Consider the following 20015-nt stretch of genomic DNA (forward strand, 5'->3'; position numbering starts at 1 on the left):
TGACTTTAAATGAAGTGTCTTCAGTAGCAAATAGCCTTATTCATGTGACTTACATGAAAGGACTAGAAGTTATTTTTGTGAGGAACAGCTATGGCTGAGCAGGCCACTTGAGGCTTGAGTAAAAAAAAAAAAAAAAAGTGGAACTGAACCAGAACACAAAGATCTGTGACAGTAATAATTACCTTTCTCTGGTCCCATCCTGCTCTGGAGTTGGCTGAAGGGGCCAGCTGCTGGCGGGTTGGCGACCTTCATTGACACTGATGAGCCAACTTGGCGACGAGACTTGGCCCTTCTGTTCTGAAACCACACCTGAAATTTGTAGGGAAACAAAACAAACGTGAGCACAGTTGAACCTATATTTAAACAAACACAATAGAACGATGGATATCTGAGGGAGCTAGGAGTTTAAACTACTAAAGTACCTGAATTCTGGACTCCGGTAGCCCGGTCAGAGCCTCCAGTCTCTCCCGGAGGTAGATGTCAGGATATTTAGTGTCTGAGTAAACTTTCTCCAGCACCTCAATTTGCTGCTGGGTGAAGTTGGTCCTCTTCCTCCTGTGGGTCAGTATTGCCACGCATTTATCCGCCCTCGGTACAGAGTTTGCAGAGTTGTAGTAGTTTGTAACATCAGACGCTCCGTAATCTGAAAAGTAAACGCACAGACTGTTAGTTTCTAACGTTAGATAAGCAGGAATCATAGAAACGTGACACTGGTCTTGTGCGTAAATTACGCACAGCGCTGCCAGCCACCAACCTGAGTTCACCATGCTGTTCATCTGCAGAGCTCCTTCGTGATACATCTGGAAATGATTCAGATCCCCGACGCGCATATTCCCATGAACTGAAGACATGTTCCTCAACGTCTTACTTCAAACTGACTGAGTTTGAGACCTGTGCGCTCGCTGGGGTTAAATCCTCCTGCGATCAAAGGTGGTGCTGCCTGTATGTGTGAATGGGGCGACCATCAGTGCCGGCTGGCGCTGCAGCGGCCGTGGAGCAACTTCAGACGTCTGCAGGCCGGTGGAGGTGTGAAAGCATCACACCTGGGACGGTGGAGCGGCCGCAGGTCTCTTTAAAGGGTTTTTAATGGAATCTGCATGCTCAATACACATCGGTAGTGAAAACATTTATCCGCTTTGGAATGGATGAAGCAATAATGGACCTGTAGCCTTCAAAGAGAGACGGTCGGAAACTGCCATTTCCTCAACGGGTTAGAGCCTCGCACTGGCAGCGGTTTGTGGCCTGATAACACAAATGTATAAATGTTCTTCTCTACATAATAATCTCATTCAAATTGCATATTATTGTGCATTATTTTACAAAAAATATAAAATATTTCTATATGGCCAGTTTCCTATGCTGTATATGCATGCTGTGTTTGTAGACATAGTAAAATATATGTGCTACAGTGCATATATATTATACTGTATTTTATTAGTATAGCAGGAAGACACTAAATAAATTAACCTACAAGATATGCAATTCAAAATGAATGTATGCCCCCCAACTGTGATTCTGTAACTAGACATAGGCTACTGTATGTTCCCATGGTGTTGTAATGGTTTTCTTTGGTGATTTTGTATTTCATTTCATCTTAAATGTCAAATAATATAAGTTATGTCTTATATAGATGCATGTCTTCTAAGTTCTGCTCCTCAGTACTGATCTATGTAGGAAATTATGCTTCCTGGCCCTTTTCAGTAGCAACAAAGTTAATCTCAATACACAAACCTCAGTTCAAAAGTACTCAGGAATGGGCGCTCGTCATTGAATGGCTCACCTTCATCTGATTCCGAGGGGGGATCAAGTCAGGAGGTCAGGTAGCACCACAGACAAACTAATTTGTTCACACATATTTAGACAAGGTTTGCAGGAATGAGCTTTTATGGTTACATGTACTTTTAAAAACAGACAAGGGTTGTTGTTTTTTTACATCAGTCATTTTTTTGTACATACTTTGTCAATTATAGGCTCAATTTTATAAATCATATTTAATTACTTTGGGTGTGGGTGAAGAGATTATTGCAACATGAAGTGAAAAAGTGCCAGAGTTATTACTGCATCCCCATTCATATGATTTATGGGATACATCTGTAACTGTGTTTAAGTCATCATTGTGGAGTAGATGACATTTTTGGCTAAATAAGAAGTTAGCATCATGTACTGAAAGAGACCTGTAGCATGGTCCTAAAAAACAAAACCCAAACACTATTTCTGATTATTTTCTTGTTGATCTCTGTGGCAAAATGACTTGACAGCCATTGTGTCACATCCACAACAGCACTTATTGATCTCTGTTTTTTGACACATACAGCATTGTTCAGATAGGATGTGCTTGTTGGTAAAGACATTCACAGTTCACAGGTTTCTTTGTCTGAGAGCCCTAATTGGGTATTGCCTGTGTGCACAGACCAGATTGCTATGCAAAAATCAGGCTGTTGAAGTTCCTGATCTTTTGTGATGGACAATGACAGGTTTTCTGAGAGCTATCTGCAGATCATGACATGAACGGTAAACGTACACTCATCTATGGCCATAAAGCCCTTCAGCTGTGGCTGATGAAGAATATAAATTCAGCATTGCAAGTGCAGGAAATGTGTAATGTACTTTTGCTTTTAGTGTTTGTATTTAGTCAGAATTTTCTTGGCAGCACATGATAGAAATCAGTCATTTATCGTCATATCACACTAAGTTGATTAATCCTGATGTATTGCAGTTAACCGACTGGACTTTCAAACATCAAACAGTGCAAACACTTTTTGGGATTTTCACTGACTACCTACAGTTGGCAGCTGACTCTGTAGACACAAACAAAAGCATTCACACCTTTAAAGTCTGACCACTGTTTAACCCCCAGTTTGACCTGACCACTATACATTTACCATGCAGACAGACAGGTAAATTATCCTCACAAGTTTGCAGCTATATGTTAAAACATCAACTGGCTTATGTGCCTTTGTTATGAGTTCAGTCTTTGTGTATTTGAGGGATGTTTTAAGGAGCTACAGTACATTTATAGTTTCCTAATAGAAATGTGTGCTCAGTGTAAAAGCGCATTAATATTATCACAAGCTGTAGTTGAGTGTGATTGTTGTTGTATACGCATCTTCTAAGGACTGATTTGTGAAGTGTATTCATATTAGCCTGGATCAACAAATCACCTGGGCTTATACGTTGACAGTCTATATTAGCTTATTGCAGATAAAATGGCATTGGTGTCAGTAGAGATTTTAATAATTGATACGTTTATTTTTCAGCTGTGTCACAAATTTTTAATATCCAAATTTAATGCGTCCTTATTTTTTGTGCTTATGAAAAAGGACAGTATTTGTCATGCTTTTTATATTATTATTATTTATAATTATTATTATTTATAGTTACGTTTACTAAAATAAATGAACAGAAACCCATCCATTCCACTGCAAGGATAAATAGTAGCCAAGATACATTTTAAAACAAAAATATATTTTTTGGTGTTTGTGCCCTACACTCAAAACTACAAAAATCTGAAGTTAAAAAGTTAAGACTAGTTACACACCTTAAAGAACAGATTTAACTTAGGAATTCTTTTGATTATTTGTGTATTTTATATGTATTTTATTGTGTTTTAGGAGGTTTATTCTGCAATCTGTTCAATAAAGCTTAACCTAATTTAAAAGACTGAGATTTTTTTTTAATCAGTGTTGTAACATATGGTCTGTACCGACATTAAGAAGATTGTGTGTCTGAATTCATTAATTTATTGTCACATCAAACATTTAAATAATTATTGGCTTCTTCAGCACCTGTATTAGTTTATTTATCATACGTTAGATATGCACATATTCAGTGTCAGCATAGAATGAACTTTAACGATAAAAATAAAAATGGTCTTAAATTACTACGTATTAAAGTAATTGTTAGTTTTTATTGTTTGCCATTTGTTTTTACAATAATATTATTGTAACATTAAAATTAATCAAATACATTTTTAAAAATTGGCCATTTTTGCTTTGTAATAATTATTTCCTGAGTAAGATAACAAAAACTAAATAATTCTTGCGTGTTTTTCTGTAATCTGTTAGCTCAAAATACAAAAAATAAATAAATATCAGAATAAAGATAAATAAAGAAAATCCGATTTATAAAAAAATGATAATTGAATAATTATCTATCGTTAAAGCGTCGTCATTATTTACATCGAGAAAAAAAAAAAAAAAAAAAAAGCTCCCGGAACTTCCGCCAAGTCTAAACGGAAGTAGGTACGTGGCTGCTTCAGCTGACAGTCTACATGATGGCGACAGAGGTTCAGAGCGGCGACCTCGACAGTGCTACTTCCAGCCGGCTCGAAGTTTCCATCGATGGCCTCACCCTCAGTCCCGACCCGGAGGGCGAGCAGGGCCCGGTCGAAGAGCCGGACCCCAACCACGCGGAGCCCGAGACCGATACGCCGGGTGCCGCTGAAGGCGAAGATGGAGAGACTGGCAAACCTGCCACAGAGAGGAAATGGGGCTTTCCTCTGCAAGAGCTGTACGGAATGGCCCTGAAATTCTTCAAAGGTATTTAACGTCGTTGTCTCTAACGGTCGGTAACGGCCAGCGTTCGAACCGACCGTTTAAACCGAGAGACCAGCCGTTCGCTGCTCGCGGAGGTTAGCGGTTAGCTAACGTTAGCTGTCACAGCCGGAGCTGCTGTCAGCCGCAACATTAACATTTACATTTACATTAACATTAACCACGGAGCTAACGAGGAGCCGACACCGCTAACAAGATTTAGCTGGCTGTTAAAGCGTAAAACAAGCTCGGTCCATATATGTGTGTGTGTGTGTGGCCTGAGGACAGTTTTCACTCGGCTGTTGGCCCGCTGTTGTGTACCTGTCTTTGGGTTTCGGGCAGAATAACCTGGCTTGTCGTGAGCCTGTGAATCATGCGACTGCTCTATCAACAAAGTAGTATTGTAAGCAGCTACCCATCCTAACGGAGCGGTGGCTCATGGTGATTTGTTGGGAGCTTTAAACACGCCCTGTCCTTCCACCGCTGCGGCTGAAGGCTGCATGTCAGCTGCTTTACACACACCGCTTAGACGCTCACAGGTTCCCGCTGTGCTCAAGGGTTTTATTTAGTTTGTTCTGAGGATAAACTGGCCCATAGTCTGTGTTTGCCTAACGCCACGTTTTCAGCGCTGACAGGGATGTCTGACCACCAGCCTGTTTTACAGCCCCACTGCCTCCTCACATCCTCACATCCACACCCCTCCCTGCTGCCACTGCTCCAACAGGAAATCCAAGAAAACAGGCTAATCGCTGTATTTGTGTTTTCCATGCATTAAAACTGGAAGGCTGTTTAACCCGGACCGCCTGTAGCATCTCCTTAAAACACCATTGACACCAGTGCCCTTACTTTAAATAGTTTGGCCTCAAAAGATAACATGAAAAATGTATTATTGCAATATATAACAAGGTATAATAATTAAAATTTCAAGATTAAAGCCCCATTTTAGTTTTTTTTTAAATCTCTAAAAGTAATAATTAACAGCACAGTGTATCCAAAGTGTATTAGTCTTTCAGATCTAACTTGTCAGATGACATGTATGAATTAAAAATGTCAGTTCTTTCTTTGCAAATGTCCTCAACATGTATAAGAACGTCTGAACACTGGGCATTTGAATTGTCCTCATTAGAGCAAAGCACTTGTGATGACTGTACAAACAGGTTTGGGCCTGGTCTGTGGAATAGTAATCTGTGCTTTGTATTTCTAGTCAGATGAGCGTTAGGTCTTATTGCGTAACTTGTATACACAAATCTGCTTCTTGCCTCACCTTAGATTTAATTACATTTCAGTATGTGCCATGAGGTTGGTTTATTTTGAAGTTAAAGTGTGCATTGTTTTTGAAAAAGGAGAATGGTAACTGTTCCATTTTATACTTTTTGGAACAAGAATATGATACTCTAATATGCTACTACTGTTTCTACAACCACGTTGCACAAAGAAACAAAGGTGTAGTATTCACAAGCACTTTTTTTTTTTTAACAGCAGGACATAAAAGACAAATAAATGCAAACTCATTGCTTCCACATTGTCGCCCTCAGATAAAGATGGCAAGGCCTTCCACCCGACCTACGAGGAGAAGCTTCGACTGGTGGCTCTGCACAAACAGGTCTTACTGGGCCCTTACAATCCCGATGCTTCACCGGAGGTCGGCTTCTTTGATGTCTTGGGCAACGACCGCAGGTAACTGCAGCACACATCTGTATGACCTTCAGGAAGTGCACACACCCTCACTGAAGTGTTAATTAAGTCCATTTAACACTTGTTTTTTCCTTTATGTGTTAGAAGTTTGTGAAAACCTTTGATGTAAGATAGCCCCTTTCACTGCCACACTCACGATGGTTCTGACTGTAGAAATGAAGTATTCCTTGTTTATTGTTCTAATCTAAAGAAACAATAGTTAACAATGCTACAGATTTAAATTTGTCATGTAAAAAGGAATGTGCCCAGCTGCTTGTTCTTGTTATTTATCTTGACCTCCATTCGCACTCTGTGTGCAGGAAAGAGTGGGCCTCCCTGGGTAACATGGAGCGGGAGGAGGCCATGGTGGAGTTTGTCAAGCTGCTGAACAAGTGCTGTAACCTCTTTGCTCCCTACGTCACGTCACACAAGATCGAAAGGGAGGAGCAGGAGAGGAAAAGGTAAGGTGCTCGACTTCAGCTCCCCTGAGAGAGTCTAAATACAGACTCTCATTTCAGTTTGTCCTATATACAGTCAGCAAAACTGTGAAACAGCAGGGGAGATATCGGACATTTATTGACTGATGGTGTATGGTTTGTTTAAACCGACGGTGGTGATGATGTATTTCATTATTTTTGTTCCACCCCAGGAAAGAAGAAGAGGAGCGGCAGCGGCAGGAGGAGGAGGAGAGGGAGCGACAGAGGCAGGAGGAGGAGAGACGGAGGCTTGAGGAGGAGGAAAGGCTGAGAAGAGAGGAAGAGGAAAGGAGACAGGCAGAGGAGGAGAGGCTACGGGTTGAGCAGCAGAAGTATGTGTGTCTGTGTGTTTGCAATGTATCAACTTCTCCATACTCACTAAAACTCTTCTCTCTCTTTTGAACCCTGAACTTTACGCTGTCTATCATTGTCTGTTCTCTGTTTCCTGTATTTCCTTCCTGACCAACTCTGCTCCTGTGTTCTGTGTCCCAGGCAACAGATAATGGCGGCATTGAACGCGCAGACAGCAGTGCAGTTCCAACAGTATGCTGCTCAACAGTACCCCAACAGCCCAGAGCAACAGCTCGGCCTCATCCGACAGCTCCAGGAGCAGCACTACCAGCAGTACATGCAGCAGCTCTACCAGGTCCAGCTGGCCCAGCAACAGGTGATATGTAACACTAACCGAGGGATAGACTGTCATTGATTGATTTTCTATTTTTAGATTTTGCAGTTAATAGAAAGGTTTTAAGCTCGGGTGCTACTGTGAACATCCACAGAATATTGAAACTAGCCATGTGGCTATTTAAAACGTCAGTTGAAAAATAAATAAGAGTTGGTTTAAGTTTAAAAAGCTTACTTTTGTGCAGTTATTAACAGCACTCTTGGCTGGTGAAACCTTGATACTATGCAGAAAGTAATCATGGTGCATTGTGACAACCACAGTGTTGAGCAAACATTAAGATGATAATTCTAGCCGTAATGTTGCAGCCTTACACTTACAATGTAATTCATATGAGAGCAGTGTGTGACCCTTCCAACAGCACTGTAGAAACCGAACACTCTTTGTTTATGTACATAGGTAGTATGTGTTTTTCAACGTCTTGACTCACTGTTGTCTGCCCCTTGTCTCAGGCGGCCTTACAGAAGCAGCAGCAGCAGGCTGATTTGATGGTGCAGGGCTCTCTGGAATCTAGCAGCTTCAACAGTGGTGAACCTATCCCCGCCTCAACAGCAGGACCGCTGTGTGCAGCTTCACCGCCTGCTGGAGAGGAAGCCCCCACGGTCAATGGAGGCCAGTCGGACTCGTACTCAGAGAGCATGGACCGGGAGCCAGAGCCCGAACCTGCGGAGGAGGTCTCGGAGAACGGGCCTTTATTAGGTTGGTGGACTGTAGATGTGTTTGTCTCGTTTAAAAAAACAAAAACTTGGGAAGATGACTTAATGCAGATACAATCTGCATTTCTGTGCAGCTAATGGCTACAGGGGCGGGGGGGCTCTCTGTCAAACAAACAAAGCTTTATACCAAAATTGAAACCTGATTCTTATCTGCTGTGTCCTTGTTGATGTGACCTGGAGGGCAGGGAGGACAGGAGCTGGAACAAGTGATACGTGATATTCTGTTGGTTTAGGTAACATCCACCCACACATTCTGCTTACAGAGGAGTAAGCACTCACACCAGAATTGAACAAGGCCTTGGTGTGATTCCAAAACATACATCCTGAGCCAAATTAATCCACTGTGGCCGGCCGCTCACTCTCAAAATAATGTTTTGAGGAAAGATGGATGCGTAGCCTGCCAACCCTGCCATTGGTCCCATGTACACATGCACGCTCTCTTTTCTTTTTTCTTTTTTTCCATTAGCTGACTTTATAGGTGGCCTGTACGTTGAGTTACTTCTGCATTCAGTCCATGTATGCTGGTTGGAAATGAAACTGTAATATTTCTTTCCTAAAAGGATACCTGCATGGGCAGATTGTATTAGCTAGATTTTTACAACAGATTGTAATAAGTCTGTTGTCCTTTGATCACAGCAGACTCCCCACCAGTCATAGCTGCTCCTTCCATGTGGACACGGCCACAGATCAAGGACTTCAAGGAGAAAATCAGGCAGGACGCAGACAGTGTGATCACAGTGGGGCGTGGCGAGGTGGTGACAGTGCGTGTGCCCACCCACGAGGAGGGCTCTTACCTGTTCTGGGAGTTTGCCACGGACTATTATGACATCGGCTTCGGGGTGTTCTTCGAGTGGACGGATGCTGCCTCTGCCTCGGTCAGCGTGCACGTATCTGAGTCCAGCGATGAGGAGGAGGATGAAGAAGGTGAGGTGTGGGTGGGAAGTCTGTGTGAATAAGACTGCAGTGTTTCTGATACTATATTTTGAGGTGTGGCAGCAATGCGAGGGTTTTACTGTGTGTGTGTGTGGGTGTGTGTGTGTGGGTGTGTGCTCTGTTACCCCAGTGTGTTGAAAAAGAAATGCAAAGCAGATTATTTTTCCAAGAACTGAAAATGGAATCTGAAATGATACAGATGGGTCATGATTTCCATTTTGATCTGCCATTTGCTGTGGATACCATACATCACATACTATTTTAATGACGTGTCAAATAATGGTGCTTATTTTAATCATCCATCTTTGGCACAGAAACAGTTGCTTTGAATAGGAATGTCTGTTTATTTAATTTGCTTCATTTATCTCCCTATGGAAAGATGAATAGTTTCTCCATAATATTTTATTCTTATCTCAAGTTCAGAACTTGCCTACACCATAGTTAAACATTTCATAGTTCTACCCGGGGCAGAGGAAGTCCTGCTGAGAAATGAATTCTCACAATATGTTGATAAGATAGAAGGCATTGCGCACTAGTACTGGCATGGGTTTGTTGGTTAACTGCACACATTAGCCTTTGGCAGATCCTTCAGTCCTTCTAAACTATACTTGTTTAGCAGTTGTGTATTTTAGTAGGTTTTGCTCAGGAGATTGTATTTTATTATTGTATGTATTTATTTTGTAGTATGAATGTTTTGTTTTGATTTTACCTGTAAGTAAGAGACTCTGATAACTAAAAATCAAATACAAGTAAGTCATGTCAAGTAAAATTATTCCATGCACATCACTACATAATATACGTGATTATTTTAACCTGTAGCGTGTTTGTTGTTTTTTTTATTAATTAATGAAATACATTGTGTTATGCTGCAGATTTCAGAACATGACTGGTATTTAAGGGAGAGTGGGGTACAGTATGTCAGAAGCAATGTCATTCACCTGCATTATTCTATACTTAACGCTGGCCAGTAACAATTTATTAGATTTGCTGTAACGTAGAATGGGAGGTACATGTTAGCATTTAGAAAAGACTATGGTGACTGGAGAAATTAGACAACGTTTACAGCAGGATGCTTGAGAGTTAAAGTAGAGGGCTCGAAACTAACCGTCCCATAAATCACAAAGGGAGCACTAACACCGTTCGACAGCAGCCACACTGACAGGGCTGCCAGCAGATGTGTCTGCAGGCATTTTTAGTGTATCGGCCTTGTGAGTGCAGACATCGGCTGATGCCAATTATTATCTCAAAATGCCAAATAATCTGCAATGGTGTCATGTTAAGCTTTATTATATTGCATTAGATTTCTGCCTTAATCCTGTGTGCACAATGGGAATCTTGTGAAAAAAGGACAACTGTATTGAGCACAATAGATTTTTGTATGCTATGAAATTATTTGTGCTTATAATTTGTATAGAATATATAATTTACAAACTGTAATTAATGTGCTTATCTTATTCAGTGCTCAAAATGTCCCACCATGTGCTCAGGATTGAGGCACACATAGCTCGATAAGATTAAGGTTAATGGTAGCTTTGCATAATTGTGTGAGTGTTTCTCTGTGTCTGTATGTTTGTGTGTGTGTGTGTGTGTGTGTGACTGGTGATTCCCTCGCGCTTTCTTCCACTACTTGATACATTGTTCTTGTGGCCACAGGTGATCCTCCCAATGAGGAGGAGAAGGCGAAGAAGGAGGCAGGGAAGCCACAAGTGGATGAGATTGTGCCGGTGTACCGGCGGGACTGTCACGAAGAGGTGTACGCCGGCAGCCACCAGTACCCCGGCCGTGGCGTCTACCTGCTCAAGTTTGACAACTCCTATTCACTCTGGCGCTCCAAGAGTGTTTACTACAGAGTCTACTACACCAGATAAGCCTGAATACAGACACAGGGGGAGCCAAGGAGTGTGTATGTTCATATATGTGTGTGCGTGTGTGTCTGTAGGTGGGGATTTGTGCGATGGCAGCCTGTATGTGTGTGTGTGTGTGAGGGAGAAAGTGATACCAGATCTGTTCTGGACAAAACCACCAGAGGGTGACAAAGAGACACATCTGGAGCCCAAGTTTGGAGATTAGACTAATATGTATGTACTGTATGTGTATGCGTGTCCAAAGCTGCACCCATGCTAGAGCCTGGCATCGAGCCCTTGGAAGAGGAGTGTGTATACCTGTTATATATTCACCACCTGTCCTTGCTGCGCTCACATAGACCAAGCTGTAGGACTTTGCTCTCATATTGTATTTTTACCACTTTTCACTCTGGGCTCCTCTTCTGTCACCACCCCAGCCCAACACTGTCCAACGTGGCCTTGTGGCTGCTTCTGCCCTGAGTGACGCTCTAATGACCGTGAACGGAAACCCGGCGAGTCCAACGCTCTTTGAGCCAACTGTTTCCTGTTTGGTGGTAATGGTGGTTGTTTATCCCACAAGAACACAATGTTGAAAATCAAATGTACTTCATAACACTACGTTCTCTGTTCTGCAGAGAGCTTCTGGTCTCTGCCAAGTCTCACACACACACATTAAAAACACCAGTGCACACAAACGTAATGATCCTTTTTTGTTGTAGAGCAGTAGTCCGTTATTCTCTTCCCTAGCCACCATGCATATATGAAGATCTGACGTGATGTGGAAGCAGCGCTCCTTTTGGCTTATTCCTTCACAACAGTCTGTCTTTCAGCTTTCTTTCTTAATACAATCTGATTGTCAGAATGCACCAGGACTATGTTATTTTTAAGTTGAGTTTACTGGCAAAATTCATGAAGGACAAGCAAGAAGTCATTCCATGGTGTTTAGGGTGAACGCCAAATGAAGGAGTGAGTATGAAATAACATGCACATGTCAAGAATGTGGCTGTGAGGCTTTACAAACTCAGTGTGTTACAGAATAAGAAGTTTAAAAACAGATTACTCAATAAATATTTGCTCTTCCTTTCTACTACAGATATTTGTTTTTATATATGCGATGCTGTTTTCAGTTTGTTCCACCTTCAAGTAAGTTGCCTCAGTACAGTGGTTTCTAAGGTTAAACTGAGACAGATTAAACCATCAACTCATGAATTCTTTATGAAAGTATCAAGGAAAAAAGATAAAATGAGCTAGTATTAAGACAGATGCATATTAAAATTACTTTGGAGGTTTTTGTGTTTATCATTCTGTGTTTGGAGATGCTGTACTCAGTTCTGACACACAAGTTCACCTAAATAAAAAAATGATTTGTATTGGGGGTTACGATGCACTGTTACACTCGCTCTCACAAATCAAAGATCCATACACAACATACAGTGTTGCTGTTCTGTTGATTTCTTCCTGGTATGAATTAACTCAAATTGTCATCTCAAATAAGGTATCCTGAATAAACTGAGATTATGTAGACTTATTTTTTGTGTCCTGGGTGACGTGGTTGCTTACTAACTCAGCTGTGACATCTAAGTGTATTCTACATTCTTTTTTTCTTTGAGTTGATTTGTTGCCATAATTTAGATTGATTGTTCAGTTTCACACTGCATATGCATGCTTTGTGTACCAACCACCTGGGTGCATTATGAGCAAATGTGTTTAGTAGGCGTCAAGAGAGATTTGGTTTCACTTTATCACTGGTTGAACTGTATTTGTACATTTTTATGTGTGTATGCAACCAAACTTTAAAGACAAAGAGGCAGAATAACTTGCAAGTTGAGTAATCCTCCAATGTCCTTGCTGAGTGTCAATTCATGATATTATTTAATTAGAAACCACTCCTGCCTCATTTCCATTCAGTGATTTGTGTAACAAAATGTCACTACTTATGGCTCTACCGGGCCATAAAGTTCCCATATGTTCTGATGTGTGATGTTTGTTTCTTATTGCTCACCAAATGGTTTGAGCTGACTTGTTCAAGCCTTGTATGTAAATAATTCTATAAATGAGTTTATGTATGGGTTTTTAGATGTGGAAGAAGGCTATGGTTTTGAAAATCAATGCACTGTAAAATATGGTGAATGAGATATATGTATACATTTTACCCAGAATGAAAGTCCAAAACTCGTAGGAAGCATAAAATTGTAAGACTATTGACACGACAGACAGAAAAGCTCATCTTTTTGTATTGTTTTGACTTGTTTGGATCTCTTATGAGTTGCAAGATCTTTTGGGCATATATTTAATCTTGATTAAACTTATGTTCATCTCTTGAATTTGATAGTTTGTCTGCTTTTCTATTTTCATTATTTTAATTCTGTATGATCAATCCTTCATTCATTCACTGCCTCAACCAGACAACAAATATTATTAATAATGCTCTAAATAGACATTTTTCATTAATTAAGGCTGCAATTATCTTTAGTGGCTCATTGGGACATTTAAATGGAACTGACGTTAGTTTCATTACTGATAATAAAAGTAAACATGTCTACTGTGAAAAAGGGCTGTCCTCGCCACAACTTCAACCAGCTACTGAGTGGGAGACATATTTTACTATCAGAAGATAACACTGAAACAAGGAGGCACCAAAATGGCCTTGGAATAACAGACCAGTATTAGCTCCTTCCTTATTTCCACCAGTGGTGAATGTGTCATCCTCATGTGGCTTTCCTGTCAAACATTTTGTGCTGAGGGAAGGACAAATGTGGACGTTACTTATGTAAGAGGACAATGTTTTTTATAGTCTTTAATACTACTGTTTAAACTGTTGCCACAGTGTAAATACTGCCAGGAGAGGGAATTTGAAGGTTTCCAGTTAGTCGAGTGATGAGAAAACATTTGACAGTGGAAATACTTAACTGGGTTTAATATGCCAGTAGAGGCACCATTGGAGTTGCTGTGTTCACTTGAAGACACCAGGGGGCACATTGAATGCCACAGAGACACATAGTGCCAACTGGACACTGTTAGCCAGACTTTGAAGAGTATCCACTGAACTACAGCTGGGATTTGTGGCTTGGTATGCTATCAATGATGGCAGTTTGCTCTTTAGGAATTTTAACGGTGGGAATGTGAGGCAGTGGGCTGAACACAGGCCCTGGACAAACATGACTAATGTACACACACACACACACACAGAGAGGAGATAAATCAGAGACAAGTGTTCACAGAATGTGTTGTCCAGTGGTTATTTTAAAAAGGTATGAGCAAACAACTGACATTGTCTTTTTGTTTAAAACGAGAGTTAACTTGTAAGTAGCCATTGGGTGTTTAGCGGGTCCTTTTATTATTGAAATAAAACATAACATATTACATGTAATAAGAAGTTCAAGAGTCACCGGCTTATAACAAACACACACACACACATTTACGATTTGTTTTTATGTTAGCTGTAAATAAATGTAATATAATTTATAGCTAAATAACTTGCTAACGTTAGTTAAATAGTGGCTAACGCTAGTTTAGCTAACTGTAGTTTCACATCTTTATACACCTACAGGTAACTGTAATGTCCTTATTTCTCCATTTATTTTAGTTTAAGGTTATTCAAAACAACCAAAACATAGCTACCTAAAGTTCTGTAAAAGCTTGACAGACCTGAAGACAGTTTTAATGCCTTCTGCCCTTTTTAATGTGAAGTTATTCGGCTATTTAATGTGAAAAGAACTATTAAGTCCATTCACTTGACCAAACTATTAACTTAAATTACACTCAATTTGGCCAGTTACTCTAAATATATATCTAAAAGTGAGTTAAAGAAATAAAAGGTGAGGTATATTTAGGCCCATATCTCAGTATTTGGTGCCCAAATCAAAATTGTCTATTAGAACAATGGCCAAGCATCAGGGACAAATAAAAACTCAATTTGTCAAAACAAAAGAAGCCTATTATGTTTGTGTGCTTGATAAAAATGCTAAAAACATACATTCTACAGACAGATAATAGTATAAAAAGTTTCCTAATCAGGAAATAATCTGCTCAAAATCCATCCAAATATCTCATTTTGAGTTCATTGTTTGGGTTCATTGTACAGTTTTGAATATAATGTGAAATATCCATAAAATATGTCACTTAGTCAGTTTAATAAATGATAGAAAATGTGTTATTTAAACACAGTGGTTGATATAGCTTTAATTAAAACAATGATTTCTGCCTCACACTGTGGTTTTCTCCTAACTTCTCAGTTTGTTGGTATCCTCGCTCCCTCCGGATCCGGCTGGAAGAGATCCGGTCCGGGTTTTCCATCAGACCGCCGTACTGACTGAAGGGAGGCAGGTAAGCTCTCCTCCGTGTATCCGACTCCGGGTCCAGTCGCCACAGGTGGTTTGTAGTATTTTCCGGGTCTTTATTTGTACTTTCCCCCTACTTTTCCTTGTGTTTTTTTCCTCCCCTCTCCAGCCCTCTGCTCTCTGTCTGGTTGAATTTGAATAGACTTTGGGAGGCAACGTCTCCAGTGTACAGCAGCACAAAGTCCCATGCTTTGAAAAACAAAAAATATGGCGGGATTGAAGGCTTATACTGCCCCGCAAATGATAGTAAGGCACTGCGCCTTGGGTTTATTTTAAAGCTTTAAAAGGGTTTTTTTTTTTTTGCGTGAACACTTTTCGGTCCCGCTGGAGTTATTGGTATGAAATAAATATGCCCTTTCATCAGAGGAGCATCGAGCCGCGCCGTGTTAGTAGGTTATCGGCGAGGGATGGCTGCTGGATACCGGCGGAGGAAAACGGGAGACGCAAACTGCGAAGACCCGTGTTGTTCTCGTCACTGGATGAGATCAGCTGTCACACACTGACCAACATTATTCACCAACTTTCCGACCTTTCTCGACATGCCAGCGACATCTTCCTGGCCATCGAGATGGAGGCAGGCATGGTGTTCAGAAGATCCTGCAGGATTCAGGGGCGCCTGCAAAATCTGCAGGGTGAAATCCACAAGTTTGATCCCAAGAAAATCAAAATCCGTAAGTTTGCAGGGCTGGTGACTAGTTGGTGGTCTGTAAGTGTGAGAGCTAGGGTATGTCTTAACATTTCTGGCCCCATAGCAGTACTGTGGTAATATTGTAGTAAATAAAACCAGAGGAGTCACTATAAACTAATAGGACATGTAAATGTATGTTATGATTTATGAATGCACATACATGGCACTTGTGGGACATTATTTCTCACCACAGAGGGATGTTAATCAATTCCAGACAGAAATATGATCAAATACTTTAATTTTGACACGTCTGACTTTGAATGAATCTGTTTTTTCTGGACTCCTGCTGCTCTGCCATAACAACAAAGCCACTGTTGTGGAGAGATGGTGGTCAGGTCCAAGGTGACTGTCACATTTTGTCCAATGAAAGAATCAACGACCAGAGTGAGTGGTGTCTGCTGGACACATGTCCTTGTTTGTCTCGATTCGGACTTATGTTAATAGGGGCGTTGAGTCCTGTCAGAAATGATGGATCTCTCTCAACGCACTCACCATCTGTGTTTAGGTCTTCAAAGGACACTGAGATCACAGGAGTCCTTACAGACCTTGTTTTCTTCTTGTTGTTTTATGCACCTCAAAGATAAATGGGAAATTGATTTCCTTTGCTGCAGCCTGCTAACTTTTGTGATTTGTTTTGGTGCTATTGTAATGCTACCGCCTGTAGTCTCACACACACAGCAGTTATATATTAACTCAGACTTTGGCTCGTGCTATTGCAACTGCCAGCTCATAAAAGATTGATAGATAGGGCCTGTCATTTTATCTGTAGTAGAGCCTTTGAGTGAGTAAATATCTACTACTTTATACCACTGCTTCCTATTTAATGGGGTACTGTTTATAAACAAGGTAATTAGGGTTGGATGTTTACCATTGATTCCCTGTGTGGCTTCTTTGTTAAACTAATTTGTCTCTGAAATATGTTGCAAAGTAGGATTCAGAAGGACGAGCCCAAAGTACTTGAACATTATTGAAGGAGGAAGATTTTAAGTTCTGAGTCATTAGCTTTTGTTTCCTTTTTACTGTCTCTCTTCCTATCTATTCATCCTGTGTTGGGTCTGACCGTGACTCACTCTCTCTCTTTCTCTCACACACACACACAGATTCAGGCTGGTTGCAGGGAAATGATAAGCTGAGCAGACAGTTCCCAGACAGAAGCGAATGTGATGTATGATGAGCAACAGTTTGAGCACGCACACACTAAAACAGACTCCACCAAGCTGTGTTTGAGGGGGTACCCGCTGCACGACAGTTACCAGACATTTAACTAATCCCTTGTGTTATTGCATGGCATGACGCAGCCTTATCTGTACCTGTTGAAGTTTTGATACAGTCCTAGGTGGGGCTGGGAGTTTCTCTTTAAAAGGCTTGTTCCATTTATGCTACAGGTACACTCAGTCGTTCAGTGAAAGTGTGAGAGAGTAGACTGGAATGCAGTGTGTTACTTAAGCCATGTTACCAGCTCCCACGTTGCCCCAAGGCCAGCACTGGATCTACAGAAGCATCCGACTTCATATTCATGACTCTAACTCTTTCCAAGAAAACAAACACCTGTCTTGAAAATATGTCTTGTGAAGTGCCCTCCAGCATTACTCCAGGAAGAGAGTAACGAATTTGAATATGTCATAACAGCGAACAGCTGGTGGAGTTGTTTTGAATGGGTATTTGAATGAAACATAATGTGTAATGCAGAAACAAAGCATCCACTGACACGTAATAGTGTTTTACAGCCTCCTCTTACTCACTGGTCACTCACTATTACATAGTAATACACACATCTCACTGTTTCTTGTAGTTTTAACCTCAAGTTTGATGAAACCTCATGACGTACTTTCAATTACAAAGGAATGTATTACATAATTATATCATCTTATAGTTTGCAAGTAGCCATTTAACTGTGACTGCTCAATCTGTTGTCTTCAACTACCGTGGGTCAGGATTCCTACTCTAACCTCAGGTCAGAGATAGATCATATTACTGGTGAGGGGCAAAAAGAGGGGCCCCTATATGCTGGGGCACTGACATTGAGGGAAGGGTAGAGTGAGTGAGTGTGTGTGTGTGTGTGTGTGTCGTCTTGCTGTTTGTCTGCCTATGCAGTCAGAGTAATCATCGGGAGTGGTTTGAACAAGGACTGGATAGGCAAATGGGATCATCCTCTCTGTGTGTTTTGACTGTCTCATGCCACTGTTAATCCATTTATGCTGAAGTGCTGGTCACCAGGTCGGAGGTCATTCTCTCCCAGCCTCTGAGGGGAACACCTGACACTCCAGAGTCAAGAGTTTAAACAAAGTCTAGTTTGGCTGGTTTGGGTTTCTGCTGCAGGCCAACAAGGGTCAGCTCCGCTATGGCTGGCCAATAGATCGCTACTGCCACTCCCTGATGTATTAATGACAGTCAGGTGACTATGACAGGACAATTTAATTCAGACAATGGAAGTAAACACAAAAGTACACTGTACTGTAGTCCCAAGGTGCATCTATGGCAACATCATGCTGTGTGTGAACATGAGAAGAGGATAGTAGGAGTTGATGAACATTTGCAGCCAAAAAGATTTATAGTTTCCAAATAAAACAATTTTGTCTGCTCAGAAAATGTAGTAAAATACTGTAACTCATGCTAAAGTTAAATAGCCAGGTTAACTCTGGATGACCTTGCCGTTGTGACCGTAGTAGTCAGCATTTACATTACTGTCTCTGATAAAGTCTTGGCCTCAATCTATGCCAGACAGTACAATATCAATTTTGAGACCTGTCAGATTGAGCAATGATTTCCTGGTGAATTGTAGAGCTACAGTGGAAATACAACCAAACACTGATTTGCCTCATCCATTAGTGCCACTCTTAGCAAATTAACTTAACAAGCTTTGGCCATACTGTTGGCACTTCTATGCAAAACGTTTTTCTATCTTTGATTCCCAAACAATACAATCTAAGACTTGCACTTTAGATTGACGACCAAAAATTTCTCTCACAACTGGGACAGCCCAAGTTTGCACAGTGTAATGTAATGTAAGGGCCTTTAATGGGGGACTTATTAACCTCATCCACTGACATGTCACAACTTTAATTTTTAACTGAAGTGTGTTAAAATACTAAGTCCCCTCTGCCAAATATAGTACTGCATTGAATAGGGAGTGTGCTATTTTAATGTTGAAACTAGGTCAAACTAGTGAAGGTTAATTGGAGTTAGAAGAGACTTAGGGCCTTCTTGTCAGATATGGTGATGCCCACTAGCTACCTGCTGCTGTGGGGCTTTGAAATACACCTACGCACATACAGACACACACGCACACGCACACAGAGGAAAAAAAGGAGGATCTGGATTGGACAGATGTTTCCAGCTGGCCTCCTAATGTCCACAGTCAATCTTCCTCTCATCGACACACATGCAAACTGCCTGTGCATTCCTCTCCACATCCCTCCGTTATTTATAGATGTATGTCTTTGCCCAGCGATCTTTCATCTGTAGCATGCTATCAAGTTTAGTGTGTGTTGCTATGTTCAAGTGCTTCTCAAGGACCTGTGTGTGTGTGTGTGTGTGCGTGCATAGCCACATACGTAGACACTTAGATTGTCTGTTGATGGATATTTTGGCTCAGGCTGGCAACACACTCGCCATTAGTGTTTGTACATAAACAGTGCTACTTAGTAATGACTATAATAACAGTGAAACGAAACTCCTTGAGTGCGATCCAAGTTGTGCCCCTTATCACATGACAAAGAATAACAAAGCGCAGCCATGCCTAGATAAACTAATTGTTGTTTATAGTTTTTTAACTTCTTTTCCTGTTTGCCTCACTTGCACCCCGTGTTTATCCCACCTCAATTCCCTCCAGTCACTATTCACTCAAGCCTGCCATGGTCCCCTCCATTCATTGATAGAGAGCAGTCATTACGCAGCCAGAATGCGCAAGTCCGTTCCCACAGGGTTCGTTCCAGCGAAAAGAGCCTGGCCTGGTTCTAGAGGTCAACCTAGTCCCATGAGTAACAAAAGAGACGGGTCGGAAGGGACAGGGAAAGACAAAAAATGGGAGACAAATAGGGAAAAAGAGTGGGAAAGGGCTGTAGCATTCCAAGAAGTGGAGGGATATTGCCATTGAACTGCATCTGACTTGGACTGTGTGTGTGTGTGTG

The 20015-nt window shown here is 41.1% G+C and overlaps 3 protein-coding genes across 6 annotated transcripts in view; 2 read left to right on the forward strand and 1 right to left on the reverse strand.

The window, feature by feature from the left end:
* The window catches only part of mixl1 (Mix paired-like homeobox), a 1677-nt gene extending 726 nt beyond the window's left edge, over positions 1–951 (reverse strand). Inside the window, exons 1-3 of the mRNA XM_035678593.1 lie at positions 755–951; positions 423–643; positions 183–309 (exon numbers count right to left, since the gene is read on the reverse strand). Coding sequence (XP_035534486.1) covers positions 183–309; positions 423–643; positions 755–851 — 445 coding nt within the window. The 5' untranslated portion in view covers positions 852–951. The remainder of the gene's footprint in view (positions 1–182; positions 310–422; positions 644–754) is intronic.
* Positions 952–4231: 3280 nt separating this feature from the next.
* acbd3 (acyl-Coenzyme A binding domain containing 3) lies at positions 4232–13181 on the forward strand. Of its 2 annotated transcripts, none has more exons than XM_035678640.1 (8): positions 4232–4538; positions 6068–6209; positions 6527–6667; positions 6856–7014; positions 7175–7349; positions 7817–8063; positions 8717–9004; positions 10667–13181. In XM_035678640.1, the coding sequence occupies exons 1-8, from the start codon at positions 4271–4273 to the stop codon at positions 10879–10881; spliced, it is 1635 nt and encodes a 544-aa protein (XP_035534533.1). In that variant the 5' UTR covers positions 4232–4270; the 3' UTR covers positions 10882–13181. The 2 variants fall into 2 exon arrangements, with proteins under 2 accessions (XP_035534533.1, XP_035534534.1); XM_035678641.1 differs by having other exon boundaries at positions 8720–9004.
* Positions 13182–15337: 2156 nt separating this feature from the next.
* Positions 15338–20015, forward strand: part of nhsl1b (NHS-like 1b) — a 101664-nt gene continuing 96986 nt past the window's right edge. For 2 of the 3 annotated variants that reach the window (XM_035678424.1, XM_035678425.1), the window contains exon 1: positions 15339–15868. In XM_035678424.1, coding sequence (XP_035534317.1) covers positions 15547–15868 — 322 coding nt within the window. In that variant the 5' untranslated portion in view covers positions 15339–15546. Of the gene's footprint in view, positions 15869–20015 lie in introns of all 3 variants that reach the window. The other variant, XM_035678427.1, reaches the window with a different exon arrangement.

This window comes from Morone saxatilis, unplaced genomic scaffold (genome assembly GCF_004916995.1).
Source record: "Morone saxatilis isolate NCDOM2014 unplaced genomic scaffold, NCSU_SB_2.0 Contig7, whole genome shotgun sequence".
NCBI classification, from domain to species: Eukaryota; Metazoa; Chordata; class Actinopteri; family Moronidae; genus Morone; species Morone saxatilis.